Source organism: Canis lupus, chromosome 20 (genome assembly GCF_011100685.1).
Source record: "Canis lupus familiaris isolate Mischka breed German Shepherd chromosome 20, alternate assembly UU_Cfam_GSD_1.0, whole genome shotgun sequence".
Lineage (NCBI taxonomy): Eukaryota > Metazoa > Chordata > Mammalia > Carnivora > Canidae > Canis > Canis lupus.
Window position 1 is genome coordinate 19,865,628 of NC_049241.1, and position 17,597 is coordinate 19,883,224.

A 17,597-nucleotide genomic window follows, 5' to 3' on the forward strand; every position below is an offset into this window, starting at 1 on the left:
CTGTTCCCTGGGGTGTTGTTTTCAGGCCCCGGCTGAAAAACGTGGACAGGAGCACCGCACAGCAGTTGGCAGTGACTGTGGGCAACGTCACCGTCATTATCACAGACTTTAAGGAAAAGACTCGCTCCTCCTCGACATCCTCATCCACAGTGACCTCCAGTGCAGGGTCAGAACAGCAGAACCAGAGCAGCTCGGGGTCGGAGAGCACAGACAAGGGCTCCTCCCGTTCCTCCACGCCAAAGGGCGACATGTCAGCAGTAAATGATGAATCTTTCTGAAATTGCACATGGAATTGTGAAAACTATGAATCAGGGTATGAAATTCAAATCCTCCACCTGCCCATGCTGCTTGCATCCCCTGGAGAATCTTCTGTGGACATCGGCCTCTTAGTGAAGCTGCCAGGATAATTTCTGCTTGCCATGGGCATCTGGCCACCAAGGAATTTCGCACCCTGACGATTACTCTTGACACTTTTATGTATTCCATTGTTTTATATGATTTTCCTAACAATCATTTATAATTGGATGTGCTCCTGAATCTACTTTTTATAAAAAAAAAAAAATCTGCTGTGCACAATTTTCCATGTACATTACAACTGGTTTTTTGTTTTTGTTTTGTTGGGGGGGGGGGGTTGGGAGGGGGAGGGAACTTTTATTTATTGTGTTCACAAACGCCATCTTTTCAGCATATCCTTTTAAGTTTAGTTCTTTCTTCCAGTTATACTATGTACTATCAGTTTTGATATAACTATATATATATAAATATAAAATTATATATAAAGGGTTATTTGAAACCAATCCATGGCAACGCTGGTGCTTGATACACTGTGAAGTGAATACAACATTGAACAGTTACAGATCTGGGACAGTCCCTTCTATGAAAGTGCTGAAATTAAATTAAAATCAGTCTTACATGAAGTATGTTCCAACCCACGTGGGAACTTGACTCTCTCATCTGTCTAAAGAGTACTGGACGATAGAAAAATATATATATTTTTTGAACAATGTGATCTCAAATTTAAAGACTGCTCCAGATAGCCTGCATTTGCAATGGAATAACTGACAAATCACAAATGGTTTAGTGGGGAGGGCTTTGATCATTCACAAGTAACTAAACTAGCTCCAGAATGCCAAGTATTCGTATAAGTTCCGGTTCCATGTTAACATTGCTGTTCTTACATAGGCACTCATGAAAATATGGTATTCTGTAACTCGAATTCCATCCATTTTCCAGACCTCAACTCATGACTGAGGTAAATCTATAAATCGTCTCTTAGTTTTAGGATTAAAACCGTCTAAACTGTATTTTTGGTCCATACAAGAAGCAACTCCCTATTTCCACTTGGCACGTGACATTGCAGTCATGGTTTTCGTAATTAAAATTGGTTTGCCTCGTGTCTCCCCTCCTACCAATTTAGTTATGAGAATTCTTTTTCTTTCTTAAAATCTACTCTTGTTTGTTTTACTGAACAAAGGTTATCAACCGCACATCCAGTCCGGACATGGAGCTTTTCAGTGTTTGGAGACATTTCTCAATTCCCTGCTGTGGGAAGGAACTCAAGTGGTGAATGGTTTAAGCACTAGCAGCCAGAATTGCAGGGAAAGCTCATACTTCCTGCAAGCCTGTGATCTTTTTCTTTCTCATCATAAAGATAGCTTGAGCAAACTCTTTCGAAGTTTCTTTTCATTCATTTTTTTTACTGTCTTGCAAAAACAAACAACAAAGACCACTAATACGATTCCACTCCCTCCTTATTTTTCAACTGTTTTGTTTTGCTTTGTTTGGAATTAGCGTCTCTCTTCTGTTCGACTCTTAAGGTTCATATCCACACAGTTCATAGGCTTCAGAGTCATTTCAGGCATGGGAACTTGGTGTTACCTTCCTTTATTTGATCATACTGAAGGACTCACGGGAGGGCAGCCGATTTGTGATGAAGCACCACCATTTTGGTGTGGTGTGAAAAGCCTGGTTTGCTTAAGAACAGAAGTAAGTGTCTGGAGGCAACGAGTAAAAAAAGAAACAATTAACAGCTTGATTTGAGTAGCCAACAGGAAAGGTTCCTTTCACATTTACATTAAAACTATTCTGTAGTCACTAATGTACCATAATTCAAATTCTGTTCTCAAAGGTATAGATTATAAAGCAGTGCCATTTGTTGCTGTGGTCCTATTCTCAAATGCATGGACAATTGTTCCCCTCTTTTTAAAATAATGCTTGTATCTGGGATGCAAGCTATGCTATCTTTTTAAATACATTTTTAAAGTATTTATTAATGAACCAAAGGAAATCAGATGCTTTCTGTAAGCATCAGAATATATAATACATAGTGATTTGACTATGAATTTTAAATCCACATTTTAATATTAGTGGGATATTGCAAAGACATTCCTTCTAAAGTTTTAATATTCCTTTTATTAAGGGTCTCAGGGAGGGTAAATTAGTCAGCCATATTTATTTTCCAGAGATGTAAGGAATTGCTACGTTTTTTAATTAACTTTTTAAAAAAATTTTAAATGCCACCAAACTCATGTGGGTTGCACTGCTTTTTGAACCAATAAGTGTTGGTATGCACTTTGTTCAGAAACACTGTGTACTTTTTCAAAATTAGTTTCATGTAAAGTGATTGGACCCCTAGATTAGTGGAAAAAGCTGATTAACCAGCTACTCATAGGCTGCTAATTAATTCATTGCCAATGTCTTGGTTTTTTCAGTTTTGCCTCCGTGATAAATCAGTAAATGAAAGAATGGGAAGGGGTGAAGGAAGGGAGGATTGCTTTAGAACAGGTGAGATGAAATTGGCATTCTGATAGAAACTGCAGCTAACAGTGGGACTTCTCTCAACAGATGTTATCGGGCCAGTCCTCTAGCTGCCGTTGTGTATTCTGTTGAGGTAGTGAGGTGGTAGGTACCTTAAACTTTTAATTTCTGAAATTGAAGACATCCCTCAGGCATGTATTCTGGAAATGGAATTCCTGTAACTTCCTGCATTTGCAGTTTGCCCTACAGTTAGTAGGCAGCGTGTAAAAACACTAGTGTAGATTATAAAGATATATATTAAAAGAGGACCAGAAATACTTGGTATTCAGTGGCACAGTAAGCAGGTTATAAAAACAAAACAAAAAAAAAAACAAAAGCACAGTGTTAACGCTTGCAAGTTTCCATTTGTTTTAATACCACACGATCCTTCACACTCGTGCGTGCGCACACACACAGAGCTTACCTGACTTGCTCTGCTTGAGTCATGCAGTTTTAAAAAAAGGTAAAGACGTCTTGACACCCACAAAATATTTTAATCAAAACCTTTCAGTTTCAATCTGGATCTTTAAAAACATTGGCAGAAGCTTCTGTGAGTTTAGTTCCACTAAGATGTTCCACCTGCCTTATCAAGACCATTCTCAGTCTACTTTTTTAAGCTACAGTATCTTAAATTATTGAAAATTTATTAATTGCTGAATATATAATAACCTTTGCTTGTATGTAACCGAAAATGGTTTAAGAGCCAACATTTAGAGTATGACAATGGAGCTGAACAGTTTTTAATGCGCAAGCAGTTCTGTTCTTGTGTATGACTTGTAACCTTAATTTACTGTGTAAAGATGGTTACATTATTTCCTTAGCTTTGTTTGTTGGAGACAAATAGAGAATGCTTGTTAAGTATGTCAAAACATAATCTTATCTTGTGAATTTTTGTTAATGTATTATACGAGCTATATTTTTCATTTGCCCAGAAAGACAGCTTGTATAACGCTTTGGGAAGTTTCTGCTCTGTAACGTCTTTAGAGCTGACAGTCTGTTAGGTTTGTTTTTTTCCTTCATGCTAAAGTGTCAGTTGGTGGTTTTGTGAACTGGTCAGAAATTCACAGGTCTTAAATGTTTTGGGAAAATTTATATTGGACACTGCTCTTTGTCTAGCAAATAAAAGATGTTAATATATTCCTGTTACTGGCATGTGCACGACTATGTTATTAGAAGCCACTTTATCATTTTCCTGCTTTAAATAGAAATGTCTATTTATGAATTCTGCTTGTAGTTTTTTCACAAATAAAATAGTAAAATTTACACGGAAATCTTTATTTTCTTGTGTATAGATTTTAGCCCTGAAGAAAATGACCACTTTTCATACAGATTTTTAGCTTGTGGGATTTTTCCAATGGGAACAGGAGGCTAAGGAGGAAGACTCCTTGTTTATCAGAAGCGCAAGTTGATTTGGGTGTCTCAGGACACGTCTCTTAAGCTACAGCAGCAAACGTAATTGAACAAAAGGATGTCGAGGTGAGGGGGAAAAACCCCACTAACCTGTGTGTGTTCATATTTTGAGATTGGTGGCAGTAATTTAAAGCAGGAGACGGTGGCCGAGGACAATTCAGTGGATGACTGGACACCCGGAAGACCCATCAGTTTCTGGCCCCGTGCAGTCAGCTACTCTGACTTGGATGTCCGCAAAACACAGCATCAGATCTAAAAGTCACACCAACAGAGCTGGGGGGCTGCTGACCAGATGCCTCGGCAGTTGCTGAACCCTTCCAGAGAACTCGGAAGCCACTTGAGACGCTTCAAGATCTGCCCCTACCCATCACTCTTCTCTGTCCTGAGTTTGCACTTGTACTGAAAGGAAGACCATGTAAAGTGCAGGATGCCGAGTTGGAAAGTGGTCCTGCCCTGGTGAAAGGAGACTTAGCAGACTATGGTCTCCTCTGTCCTAACCCAGTCTGGCTCCCTAAAACTCTCAGGTCCTGGAAGGTTGGAAGGGCAGGGATCAGATGCTGTCTCATGTTTCCCAAGGGGTGGAGGGCAGTGTGGGCATGGACAGGTGATGGCTATGGACTGTACCCCTCCTCCCTCAGCTTTCTCTGCTGCCTCAGGAGTCCTGTGTGAGGGTCCCCGCTGCTGTTGGCACTGACTCCACCCTTTGGAGGAGGATGGAAACTGCCCTTCACCCTAGATAGAGGCCTACAGCAAGAGGTTGGCCCTTTCAGTGAAAGCGCAAGGACTTCTTTTAGGGAAAGAGTATGGATCCTTCCCAGTCAGGACAGGAGAGGAGGCAAAGGCTCCCTCCCTCTTGCCCTCAGCTAAACCCCAGCGTTGACCCATGTCCAGGCTCCCCATTGAGGAACACTGTGGCTAGGGTGTGACAGCACGGTGAGAAGTGGCTAAATTCCTCTTGGTCAAGGATGGGATGATCTCTGAAGCTGGAAAGTGCCCAGGCTTGTGCTCCGCTTTCATAGTCCTGCGACAGGACAACCAGCCAGCCCCAGCCTGGGGCAGCGAAGAGAAGATGAAGGGTTTCTCTTCTTGGAGGCCCTAGGTCTCTCTCATCCCTGACCTCCCAGCAGGTCTGGAACCTTAAAGTCACAGGAAGGAAAGGCTCGGAACCACCATTGTATTAGAATGAAAAACTTGATCAAGATCCTACCAGGAAAAAGAAAAAAAAGATGCTACCAGAGATGCCAGGGTCTAATCTGGCTACTCCTAATGGTGTGTGTCGGGAAGGCACAACCTTTTCCCCAGCAGTCTGGGCTCTGCTAAGTGCAATAGAAATGGACCCTCGAAAACTGCAGGGAAGGCTCTGCTCTGATTTTTCTATCAAAGGTCATTAAGTCATGTCTGAAAAGATGAAGGAAGGGCTCCGGTCTGGTCAGACCCTGGAGTGACATCCAGGTGATCTGTTCAGCCTGGTAAACCTGCCTTCCCTCCAGACGTCAGTCACAAACACAGCAAAGTGCGTGAGTGTGTGGATTCAGACTGAAATTGGCCCAGTCTTGCAGGTGCTTTTGACCTGGCGTACCAGCGACAGCCTCCACCCCGTCCTCCCCATCTCGAGCCTATGCCAGGTACCACGAATCAGTTATAGGACTTTTTTTTTCCAGCTGAATTCAGACTCTGAATCTTCAACACAGCTCTAGAGGCTTCATGACCCCATGTTCCTGTGTGATAAAACTCATTTACCATTCCTGCCCTGGACCAAACCCACCCCAAGCAGTTGGGGGAACCCTACAAGGCTGATTTTCATCAATTCTTCAGTTGTGGGGCACTCCTGGGGCCAGAGGAATTCCAAGCCGAAGGCCAGCTGAGAGGCTTGGAGGAGTTGAGGAAAGAAGAAAACTAAATATCCAACACCAACTCTTCAAAAGGCTCAGCTTTCCTGTTCAAAATGGGACCAGAGGAGGCGGCCAGTGCGGAGCACTGCAGCTTTAAATGCCAGACCCAGAGGCCTGCTGACAGTGATGGGTGTCACCATGTAGGCTAGACCGGGACCTGCCCAGGCTGTCACACCGGTTCGGCCAACCCCAGAGACTCAAATAACAGGGCAATATACCAAACGGATGTGATTCCTGGAAGCAGCAAGATACACCCTTGGAGTTAGAACTGTAGAAGGCTCTCACCTCTACCTGACTGGGTGATCTTGGGCAAGTCAGCCTCTTAAAGCTCATTTTCCTCATCTCTGAAACAAACCCTCCTCCTCTGCCTTGTTCTCTGTTCCCAGGGACAATGGGCCAGTGCCCCTGTGGTGGTTTCTATTTTGTCTTTTTTTTTTTTTTTTTTAAACAACAGGGAGCAACATTCATCTTGGAACATTTACTAGAATGCTTCAGTGATGTCAACACTCTGAATGAGTGAGAAAGGTCTGTTCTGTTTTGTGATTGTTTTACCTTTTTATATTTTATATGTTACCCCTGGCCCAGAGCAGTTGGGTGCAAGCCACATGTAAATCGATGCCGGTGGTATTTTTTGACAGCTGCTTGGTGTTTCTGTATCTACAGTGTTACAAGTATGGCTTTTCTTCTTCATTAAAAGTCTGATTTTTTTAAAATGATGTTCACTGCTCTGTTATTTCCCAAAGAGAAAAAGTTTCAAGTCAGCGGGAGAATTTAAGATCCGCTACATTATGGAGTGCCTGGCATCAGTACACCATAGGAGCAGCTAAGCATTAGTTGCGGGTTGTGCACATGTACTGTACCTGCATATGTATATACGTGCCTACGTCTGTATATATGCACATGTGTATTGATGGAGAATGGGATTTTTCATTCATGCATAAATGTCACGAGCTCCTAGCATAGAGAAGTTTGAGCTACAGGCCACTAGATCAGCCACAAATACACTCATGGAGAGTGAATTGTAGATGAGAACCATTTTTTCAGCCTGAGTGATTCAGCCATCAGAGCAGCCCCAGAAGGAGGAGAGCTCCGTGTATGGGAGCAAGGCAGATATATAAATTGTATTCATTGCCTCTTCACATTTAAAGGAATTTGTACCCGTTTGGAGAAGTCTACAGTAGAGTTATCTCATTGGCTGGAATTATAACAATCTGCCAGAGTGGAAAATGTGTGAATGTGAGGCATTCCCAAGAGGCAAGACCCTCTAATAAATTATACTGTAACGTTCGAAGTGACTCCTGCGTGCAGAGATCATCCTGACAATGCAGACGAAGGCAGCAAACAAATAGGCTAATAAGAGGGAGGATTGCGAGCACCTCCATTCATCTGGGAACAGTCAGCAGCCGCTGCTGGACAGATGGGCCAGCTCGCCTGTGTGCTTGGCAAGAGGTGGGGACCACTCTGGTGGCTGCTGAGCAGAGGCAGGGTGCCAACAACTGGCTGGGCTTGCTACTCTTCTGTAGAAGCCCGTAAATCCCAAGTGGGAACTTACGCTTCAATGGTACTGAGTGAGCTGGGAATGGTGGGTGTGAGTGGCAGATTCTGGGAAGGACACTTGCCTAGGACCCTTTTTTTTTTAAATCGATTATTCTCAGCTTTATGAAGATTCCTCATTTCATCCTGACTCTGAATCCATTCTACTCTATGTGCAAGGGCATTACTTTAGCAAACTTTATTTAAGTAGCAAGGACAGCACACTTTCTTGGTACTGTTTTTAGGGCCTTACTTAATCCTCACTTAATATTACCTCCCTTAATCCTCACAGAAACCCTATGGAATTACAGTCAGGGTGGGCAAGCTATAGCCCGTGGGCCAAATCCTTCCCCATTGCTTGTTTTTGTACAGCCCATGAGCAAGGAGTTGATTTTGCACTTTTAAATGATTGAAAAAGAATTTTAAAGGATAATATTTGTGATGTGAAAATGATATGAAATTCAAAGTTCAGTCTCTAAATGAAGTTTTATTGGAATACAGCCATGCCCATTCGTTCAGGTATTGTTTCTGGCTGCTTTCCTGCTACAAAGGCAGAGTGGGGTTGTTGCAATGGAGACCCTGGGCCCACAGAGGAAAAACCGGACTGGCCCCCTAGGGAAAAACCGGACTGCTCCCTGGAACATACACTGCCATCTGTCACATTCTATGAGGTAAGCACTGACATAGCCCTCAGAGTCTAGAAGGGTTACTGGCAGAGTCCGTGCTGGATAAATGGCTGTGGAATGAAGGAATCGCTGCCCGCCTATTTTACAAATGAGGAAACTGGAGTGCGGAGACCTTAAGGAACTTGCCCAAGGCCACCCAGCTGGTAAGTGGAGGAACTGGGATTCGAATCAAGGCCGTCCTATCCAGAGTCCTGGCTTTTCGCTTTCAAGAGCCTGAATGGACAGCTTCCTCCAAAATATGTTCCTTGAACACAACTTAGGCCAGATGCCTCATGGGGCCAAATAAATTTGGTGGAAATCCTGTTTAATGTAGGAGCCCTCTTGGAGTTTCCCGATGGTCATTAGCATATGAAAGGCTCTGAGAAGTCATGCAGGAAACAAACCCATTTCACTTTCTTTAATATGGTATTTTAAAAACTTATTCCAGCAACTAGTATAACTCTGAGGGGGGAGCATTTGTGAAAAGACTTGTAGTTCAGCCACGGATGGCCCGTGGCCGTGAGAAAATTATGGAGCCTCTTTGAACCTCTGTTTTATTTTCTCTCTGTACAATGGTAACAGGCATGATAAAGATTTAGTGAGGCTGGTAAGTTCCTGGGTCCTGGTAGACACCTACAAAATGTCACTTCCCCGTTCCGCAGGGTGACTCGGCTGTCCTGCACACCTGCCATTTCCTACCTTTGAGGCCCCACATGGAGCCACAGAAGCTTTCCAGAGGCATGGCTTGTGTCACCTTCAGGTGCCTATCCGAGGACCACACTGGGCTCTAAAGCAGAACCCCCAGTGCAGGAGAGGGGAGGTCTGGCATCCTAACTACGGACTCTCCAGCCAGTGCAGCCAGCGCAGCCAGCAGCTGGCTCAGCCCTGCCAGCCTGCGCTCGCCTCGGGGGCTTCCCCTCTGTGCCTGTCCCCTTCTGGGGACATCTGACCGTGCGCTCCGGAATCTGCTCTCATCTCAGTCACACTCCTGCTGAAGTGAGTCCTTCTTGACTCCCTGGCCCCCCGCCTTTCTCCCTGACGGCAGGTGATGCGCTGGCAGCCTCTCCACGTGGCCACCCACTTCAGTGCCTGCGAAAGCGCCCGCCGCCCGCCACCCAGGCATCTCGAGAGTTTGCTTAATAGACTCGGCTGCGCCAAGGAGGGGTGTCGGGGCGCGGGGGGCGGGGAGCTGCTGCGCCTGGGTCCCCGCCCGTTGTTCCCTCACCGGGGCCGCCTGGGCCCGGCCGGGGAGGGGATGGGGATACAGGGACCCGGCCCGGGAAGAGGGCGGGGCCGGGATGGGACCTGGGCCAGGTCCGGGGACAGGGCGGGGAGGAGGCCAGGGAAGGGGACCCGGAGGGGGGAGGGGGAAGGAGGGGGAGCCAGGTGGCTGCCCCCGGGCTGGCAGGAGGGGCTGCCCCGCTGTCCTCCCGCTGGCCGCGTGCGCTTGAAGGATGGAACCGCAGACCTGGAAGCCCTGTCGCGTGCCCCAGCACCGTCCTTCCAGCCTGCCGGCGCGTCCCTGCCGGGCCGGGGGGAAGGAGGGGGACCTCCGCCTGGCAGGTGGAGCCGGGGCCTCCTCCCAGGAGCGCCTCTGGCAGCCCGCGCTCGCAGGGAAGGCCGCGCTCCGGGGCCGGCGCTGACCTTGCAGCCGCTGGGGTCGAAGGGACAGAGCTCGGGCGCTGCAACCGGAGACCCTCCCTCCCTCCCTCCCTCCCTCCCCCCCCCAGGCTTGGGGAACCGGCTCTCCCGCCGGGGTCACAGGAGCGCAGGGGCAGGCGTCCCAGGAGGCCACAGCTCCTCTGGCGGGGACCCAGCTGGGGGCCAGCCCTCCGCCCCGCCGCCCCCGGCTCCCGCGCCCCTCTCGGTCGGCCCGCCCCTAGGCCCCGCCCCTAGGCCCCGCCCCCTCCACAGCCCCGCCCCCTAGGCCCGCCCCCTTCACAGCCCCGCCCCTCTCGGCCGCCCTCGCCCCGCCCCTAGGCCCCGCCCCTAAGCCCCGCCCCCTCCACAGCCCCGCCCCCAGGCCCGCCCCCTCCACAGCCCCGCCCCTCTCGGCCGCCCTCGCCCCGCCCCTAGGCCCCGCCCCCTCGGTCGGCCCTCCCCTAGGCTCCGCCCCCTCCATAGCCCCGCCCCCTCGGCCTCGCCCCGCCCCCTCCGACTTCAAGCCTCACTTTTGCCTGCCCCTGCCTGGCTGCTCTCCGTCGGCCCCGCTCGCTCGAAGTGTTTGCCTGCAAGAGTCCACCCTGGAGCGAGTCCGACGGACTCCCGTGAAACGACCATCCCAGACCCGACAGGATCCCCAAAAGCCTCACACCCTGACAGCCCTTGCCGCGTGTGGCCGGGGCACGGCGGGGTGCAATCAGTCCGATGAGAAGGGCCAGATTGGAATATAAAAGCAGAGACATCTTCCAGTTTCGCAGTAGAGACCCCTAATGTCCTGGGATAATGGGGGGGGGGGGGAGGCGAGCATACTCTTAAGTTTGCGCGATTCCTCAGGACTTGGGGCTTGGAACTTGAAGGTGATGGCGGGAACTCTCCGTCATCACGGGTCGTGAGGTCACCTTGAGGATGGAAGCTGCATAGTAAGAGTTAGAAGAGCTGAAAAATACAGTTCCGATGAGTCCATGGAGCGGTCTGTCGTCCCACGGTGCCTGCCTAGCTCCCGACCCCTTATAGGTGAGGCATAACTACTCTTTTACTTAAACCACTATGTATTAGTTGGGGCTCCCCAGGGAAAAAGAACCAACCGGTAGGAGATGTGAGTCTGCCTATCTATCAATCATCTATCATTTATCAATCATCTATCATCTATCTATCATCTAGCAATCATCTAACATCTATCTATCTATCTATCTATCTATCTATCTATCTATCATCTATCAATCATCTATCTACCATCTGTCTATCTCCACTGCAGGCCAAGAAGGATCCAGACAATTTTGGCATGACTCTCACTTCCTATAAATGACTTTCTCCCTGAAGAACAAACGGTGTGTATTAGGCAGAAAACGTGGTGGGCACATGAGTTCAGGGGCAGCTATCAGGCAGCTTCAAGCGACAGAAATCCACACCCAAATCAGGCAGCTCAGGCCATGTTCTGGTGCTGTAACAAGACACCTCAACCCAGCGAAGCTTACAAGAGCAAAGGTCTGTTTCTCACCCAGGCTAAGAGTCTCTCTCAGCCCCATTTCCTGTCCCCTTTCCTCTGGAACAGGGCTCGCTGTAGGATATGATTGTCTGTCTTGTGGCAGAAGGGATAGCAAAACATGCCTGGCTCCTTCCGGCCTCTGTTAGAAGTGACACACCTCACTTCCACTCACATTTTATTAGCCGGAGAATCACATGGCCATACAGGATAGGGATGTATAATCATCCTCCAGGCTGGATGCCACGGGGTGGGGCAGCAAATGTTTTGCACATTAACTGGTCTACCACACCATCTTGCTGGACTACAAGAATATAAACAGAAACGGACCTAGAATTAGAAAGAACCAACTCCAACTTCACTTGCCCCATTCCAATGCCTTCACCCAACTGTAGCCAAGGAGAGACTCTGAACAGAAAAGCCAGTTTCCCATTCTGGCTGCATTGTTAACAGTGGGAGGCAAGTGAAGCCCGGTGGCAGCACGTGGAACTCTGGGAGAGCCAGGCTGAAGACTAATACGGCCCCATGTTCCCACTTACCTTTTGCTTCTAGTCCAATTCCTCTAAACTGAAAACTGGGAAATGTTCCTGAAGTGGGGGAATTCTGTGGTCTGAGGTTTGGGTTGGGGAAGAGATGAAATTTCAGTTACACATGTAATTGCTTCTGCTCTGGAAGATCTTTGTGTGAGTCTGGTCCATCTCTGGAGCCCTTGATGCTGAGTCTCTGGTGTGATCCAAAGGCAAGACTCATGAGAAGCATATGTGTAACCGATGTCCACCCTTACCCATCTCTTTATGCCTCAGTCCTGGCCTTTATATAAAGATGCTTTAGCATATAGTGGATGCTCCCTAGGTACCCCTACTCCACAAGCCCATAGTCCAAAGAATCTCCTGGATCAGCAGGTCATGTTAAGTGTTATGGATTGAATTGTGTTCCCCAAAATTCATATGCTGAAGCTCTAACTCCCAATGTGACCTATTTGGAAATAGGGCCTTTATCTATCTATCTATCTATCTATCTATCTATCTATCTATCTATCGAAATAGGGCCCTTAAAGACACATGTAGGGGCACCTGTATGGGTCAGTTAAGTGTCTGCTTTCAGCTTAGGTCCTGGGATTCACAGATGTTGGGCTCCCTGATCAGTGGGGAGTCTGCTTCTCCCTCTGCTGTTCCCCTTGCTTGTGTGTGCTCTCTCCCTCTCTTTCTCCCTCTCTCTTTCTCCAATAAAGTTTTTTTTTTTTAAAGACATATGTAAAGTTAAGAGTGAGGTCCCTTAAGGGAACTGGTCCTTATAAGAAAGGTAGAGACACCAGAGACCCGTTGCTCTCTCATCACACACAGAGAAGAGGCCATGTGAGGCATAACAAGAAGGCAGCTGTCCACAAGTCAGGGAGAGGGTCCTCACCAGAGACCGTCCCTGCTGCTGTCTTGATCTTAGATTTCCAGCCTCCAGAACTGTGAAAATATAACTATCTGTTCTAAAGAAAAAGCCACCCAATCTGTGGCGTTTTGTTGTGCAGTCCTAGCTGACCAGTACTTTAAGAGTAACAGCAACCCCAGCTTCCAGTCCAACTTTTCTTTTCTTCCATTTCCCCTTCTTTAGAGGAAACTCTTTTTTTATTCTTTATCACTATTACTTTGGCATTTCTTTCCATATGTCATAAGAATCATGCCCAGTGGGTTCCTTCCTGAATTTTCCATCTTCCATGGTACTTCTTGACTTCTGCTATGGCAAATGAGATTTTAGCTCTCTTTTTTTCTGCCCATTTTCACTCTACAATGCGGACTTCTCCCTGCCCCTGACCTGCTCTCTGTATTATTATGTCATATTTGATTAGATTAATAGCAGTACTTATATTATTTTGACTATATATGTAAGTGTACATCATGGTGGAGTTTTATGGCAAAACTATGATTACTTTGTCTTTTTGGTTTGCTTTTCTGGAGGAATGATTTTTGTGTGTTTGCTTATTTCTCTATGCATTTATCACCAATTCAAAAACAAACATACACAGGCTTAGGTCCCTGGTCAGAAGAGCCTGTCACCAACACATGGGCTTTCAATCCAAGGACTGTACATGAAAGGTCTATTCAGAGAGGTGTGGACAAGGATGGAAGGCACCCCTAGACTTTAGCAACAGTAGGAAACCATTACCAGTGTCAGGCCTGAAGAGCAAAGGGGGAAATAGGGTTACTGGATCCCAGCAGATTTGGAGCTGTAGAGGAGGGGCAGCCTTGCAGGATTTGTAGTCAGGGAAGGATAATGTAGCCACTGCCAAGATGGTGGCATCAGAGCAGGAAGAGAGGGGCACGAAAGACACTTGACCTCCCTTGCTTCCTTGCCTCTCATCTTCTGCCAGTGTTGCTCATTAGCCAACCCAACAGGAAGCTGAGGGCAAGGGAGCCCAGAGTTACAATCCACAGAGATGGCCTCCTGGAAGCTGCTGGTCAGGAAGGGGAGGAAATGCAGAGGGGACGGTGAAACTAAAGGCTAACTGGCCTGTCCTCTCATTTTTTGCCAAGGATTCATTGGCTTCAGGTGTCCTAGTTTTAGCTTCCTGGAGACATCTGTCCTAGAGTGTCCTGACCTGTTCCCATCCATACTCTCACTGTGGGACCTCCCTTGACCATCATCCTGGCATGTCCTTCCTTCTCTGTTGTATATCCCATTTTCTGTCACCCCAGTCTTCTTCTTTGTGGCTTTACTTCTTCATTTTAGGGGAGCTCATCCTCCAGTAGCTTCCTGAGAAAGGATGTGCATGTGAGAACTTCATTCTTTGAGACCTTGCAAGACCAACAATGTCTTTATTCTTCCTTCACACCCACCTGGCACGATCCAATCTTGGAAGTAATTTTTCTTCCTTACATCTGGTAACACTGATGAGAAGCCTAAAGCCCCCTGGTACCCAATCCTGTGCATTGGACATCTTTTTTTCTCTTTGTACATTTAAAGAAGCTTATCTGGGGGCACTTGGATGGCTCAGTTAGTAGAGCATGGGACTCTTGACTCAGGATGTGAGTTTGAGTCCCACACTGGGTGCAGAGTCCTTAAAAATAAAATCTTGGGAGGCCTGGATAGCTGAGTTGGTTAAGTGTCTGACTCTTGACTTTGGCTCAGCTCACAATATCAGGGTCATAGAATTGAGCTGTAGGTCGAGCTCAGTGGGGAATCTGCTTGGGATGCTCTCCCTCTCCTTCTGCCCCTCCCCCATCTCTTAAATAAAAAAGTAAATCCTTAATAAAATAAAATAAAATCTAAATTAAAATAACAAAGATTTTCTGTGTCCCCAGTACACTGACATTTCATGACTATGCTCTTTGGTGTGGGTCTGTTTTCACAACTATGCCGAATGCCCAGTGGGTGCCTTCAATCCCTAAATTCAAATCATTCAGTGTTGGGGAATTCCCTTAAACTAGTTCGCTGATGACTTCATTTATCTTTTTATTTCTAGAACTTCTGTTATCCAGATATTGTACCTCCTCTGATTTTCTTGTGATTTTTGTTTTGTGTTCATTTTATGCTTTTGTTCTTTTTAGAAAGAAACGACCTCATCCTATGAACTGCATTATGCCCTGCAAAAGATGCTGAAGTCCTAATCCCTAGAGTCTGTGAACGTGACCTTATTTGGAAGTAGGGTCTTCACAGAGGTCATCAAGTAGAACTGAAGTCAATAAGGTGGGTCCTAATCCAATATGATGTCATTATTGCAGGGCCAGTTTGGACACAGGGATGGACCTGCATATAGATAGAATGCTGAGTGAAAATGAAAGCAGAGATTGGGGTGATGTTTCTAAGCTACAAGACACCAAGAATTGCCAGTAAACCACCAGAAGTGAGGAGAGAGGCAAGGAACAAATTCTCCTTATAGAGTCCTCACAAAGAACTAATCTCTCTGCCAATACCTTGATTTTGGGCTTTTGGCCTCCAGAACTGTGAGACAATAAATCTCTGTTGTTTTAAGCACCCCAGTCTGTGGAACTTAGTTAGAGTAGCCCTAGGAAACTGATACACCTCATCTTTGCCTTCCATTTCTTCTATTAAGTTCTTCATTTCTTCTGTCATGTTTCCAATTTCTAAGAGCTATTTTTTGTTGTTGTTCTGTGCATTTCCTTTTTGTCATTTCCACCTCTTATTTCATGTCTGCCCTATATTTTCTCATCTGAGAAAATTAATGATTATTTAAAGCTTTCTTTTCTCAGACTAGGTTGCTGTTGTTAAGTTCCTTGTTTTATATCCTGGTAAAGGCTCTTCTCAGGTGTCTCTAAATCTCCTATTTAAGAGAGGAAGGCTAAGAGGCTAAAAACACCAAGCCAAGAGTAGAACTTGTTAAATGTAGAGGAATGTGAAGGAATTCTTTTTTGGGGAGCCTGGAATGTAAATGTCTTTAGGTCTTTCATTTTGGGCTCATCAGATCCTTCCAAACTCCTGCTTGGAGGTAGAGATATACAGGAAGCAATCTAAGGCCTCAGTCTTTATCATGGACAGTCACACATCCTTTGCCTCACACTCTCCTGGGGAAAAACCTCCTTTCTGGAGGGGGGTGGGGGAGGGGAGGGTCCCCTGCATCCTAAAGTGAGAGGTGAGCCTTGGGAGCAGATGTGGGAAGCCATCACTTTTTTTTTTTTCCTTTTTTTTTTTTTTAACTGGCTTTTAACCAATTCCCTTTATTCAGTTCTCCCCACCCTTCACCTCCACTTCTAGAATTACATGAGCAATGAATTCCCGACTTTTTTGACGATTTGGTTGGTTGTTGGTTTTTGCAATTTGGCTTAGATTTGGTTTTCTGCAGGCAGTGGTTGCCTACCCATCTATTTTCCAGCTTAAAATATTTTCTTCTATTGTCTCCTCTTCATTCTCTCAGAACTGTGGTTTTTTGCAAAAAACAAAACAAAATAAAAAACTTTTACTCCACTTTAGATGGTGTTCCAAGAGAGAACAAAATGATATGTGTATTCAATGCTCTGTCTTTATCTGAAAGTCTTGAGGTCTCTTTTTAAAACTAATTTTCACCTTTGTGATATAAAAACAATCAACAAACTAGGAATAGAAGAGAACTTTCTTGGGGCCCCTGGGTGGCTCAGTCAGTTAAGCGTCTGCCTTCAGTTCAGGTCATGATCCCAGAGTCCTGGGATCAAGCCCCATGTTGGCTCCCTTCCAGCAGGGAGTCAGCTTCTGCTTCTGTCTCACCCTCTGCCCCTTCCCACTGCTTGTGCTCTCTCTCTCTCTCTCTCAAATAAATAAAAAAAATCTTAAAAAAAAAAAAAAGAAATTCCTCAAACTGAATGAAAGACATCTATGAAAACCTCACATCATACTACATGATGAAAGACTAAATACTTTCCCTCAGATCAGGAGAAAGGCAAAGATGTGTGCTCTTACCACTTTTATTCAACATTATACTGGAATTTCTAGCTAGGGTACTTAGGCAAGAAAATGAGATAAAAGACACCCAAATTGGAAATTAATAAGTAAAATTATCTTTGCATCTGTCATGATCTTATTTGTAGAAAATCCCAAGGAATCCACTAATGAAGCTATTGCAACTAAGTTCAGCAAGACTGCAGGAAAAAAGAACAATATTCAAAAACCAATTGTATTTCTATATATCAACAATAATAATCTGAAAATAAAATTAAGGAAATTCCATTTTACAACAGCATTTAAAAAATAAAATACTTAGAATACTTTTAACAAAAGAAATGCAAAACCTATACTATGAAATGCAAAAACTATAAAAATTGTTGAAAGAGACAAAAAAAGACCTAAATAAATGGAAAGACATCCTATGTTCATGGATCAGAAATGTAATACTGTTAAAATGGCAGTACTCCTCCATAATCTACAACACAGTGCAATCCTATCAACATCCCGGTTGGCCTCTTTGAAGAAATTGACAAGCTCATCCTAAAATTCATATGGCAATGCAAAGGAATCAGAATAGTCCAATCTTTAAAACAAACAAACAAACAAACAAACAAACAAACAAACGAACAAACAAACTTACAGGACTCACACTTCATACACTAAAAACTTATTACAAGGCAACAATAGGGATCCCTGGGTGGCGCAGCGGTTTGGCGCCTGCCTTTGGCCCAGGGCGCGATCCTGGAGACCCGGGATCGAATCCCACGTCGGGCTCCCGGTGCATGGAGC

General features: G+C 45.8%; 1 protein-coding gene across 1 annotated transcript in view; it reads left to right on the plus strand.

Annotated features, from left to right (window-relative positions):
• The window catches only part of RYBP (RING1 and YY1 binding protein), an 80,191-nt gene extending 76,132 nt beyond the window's left edge, over positions 1 to 4,059 (plus strand). The window contains exon 5 of the mRNA XM_038565850.1: positions 26 to 4,059. Coding sequence (XP_038421778.1) covers positions 26 to 278 — 253 coding nt within the window. The 3' untranslated portion in view covers positions 279 to 4,059. The remainder of the gene's footprint in view (positions 1 to 25) is intronic.
• Positions 4,060 to 17,597: the final 13,538 nt, after the last annotated feature.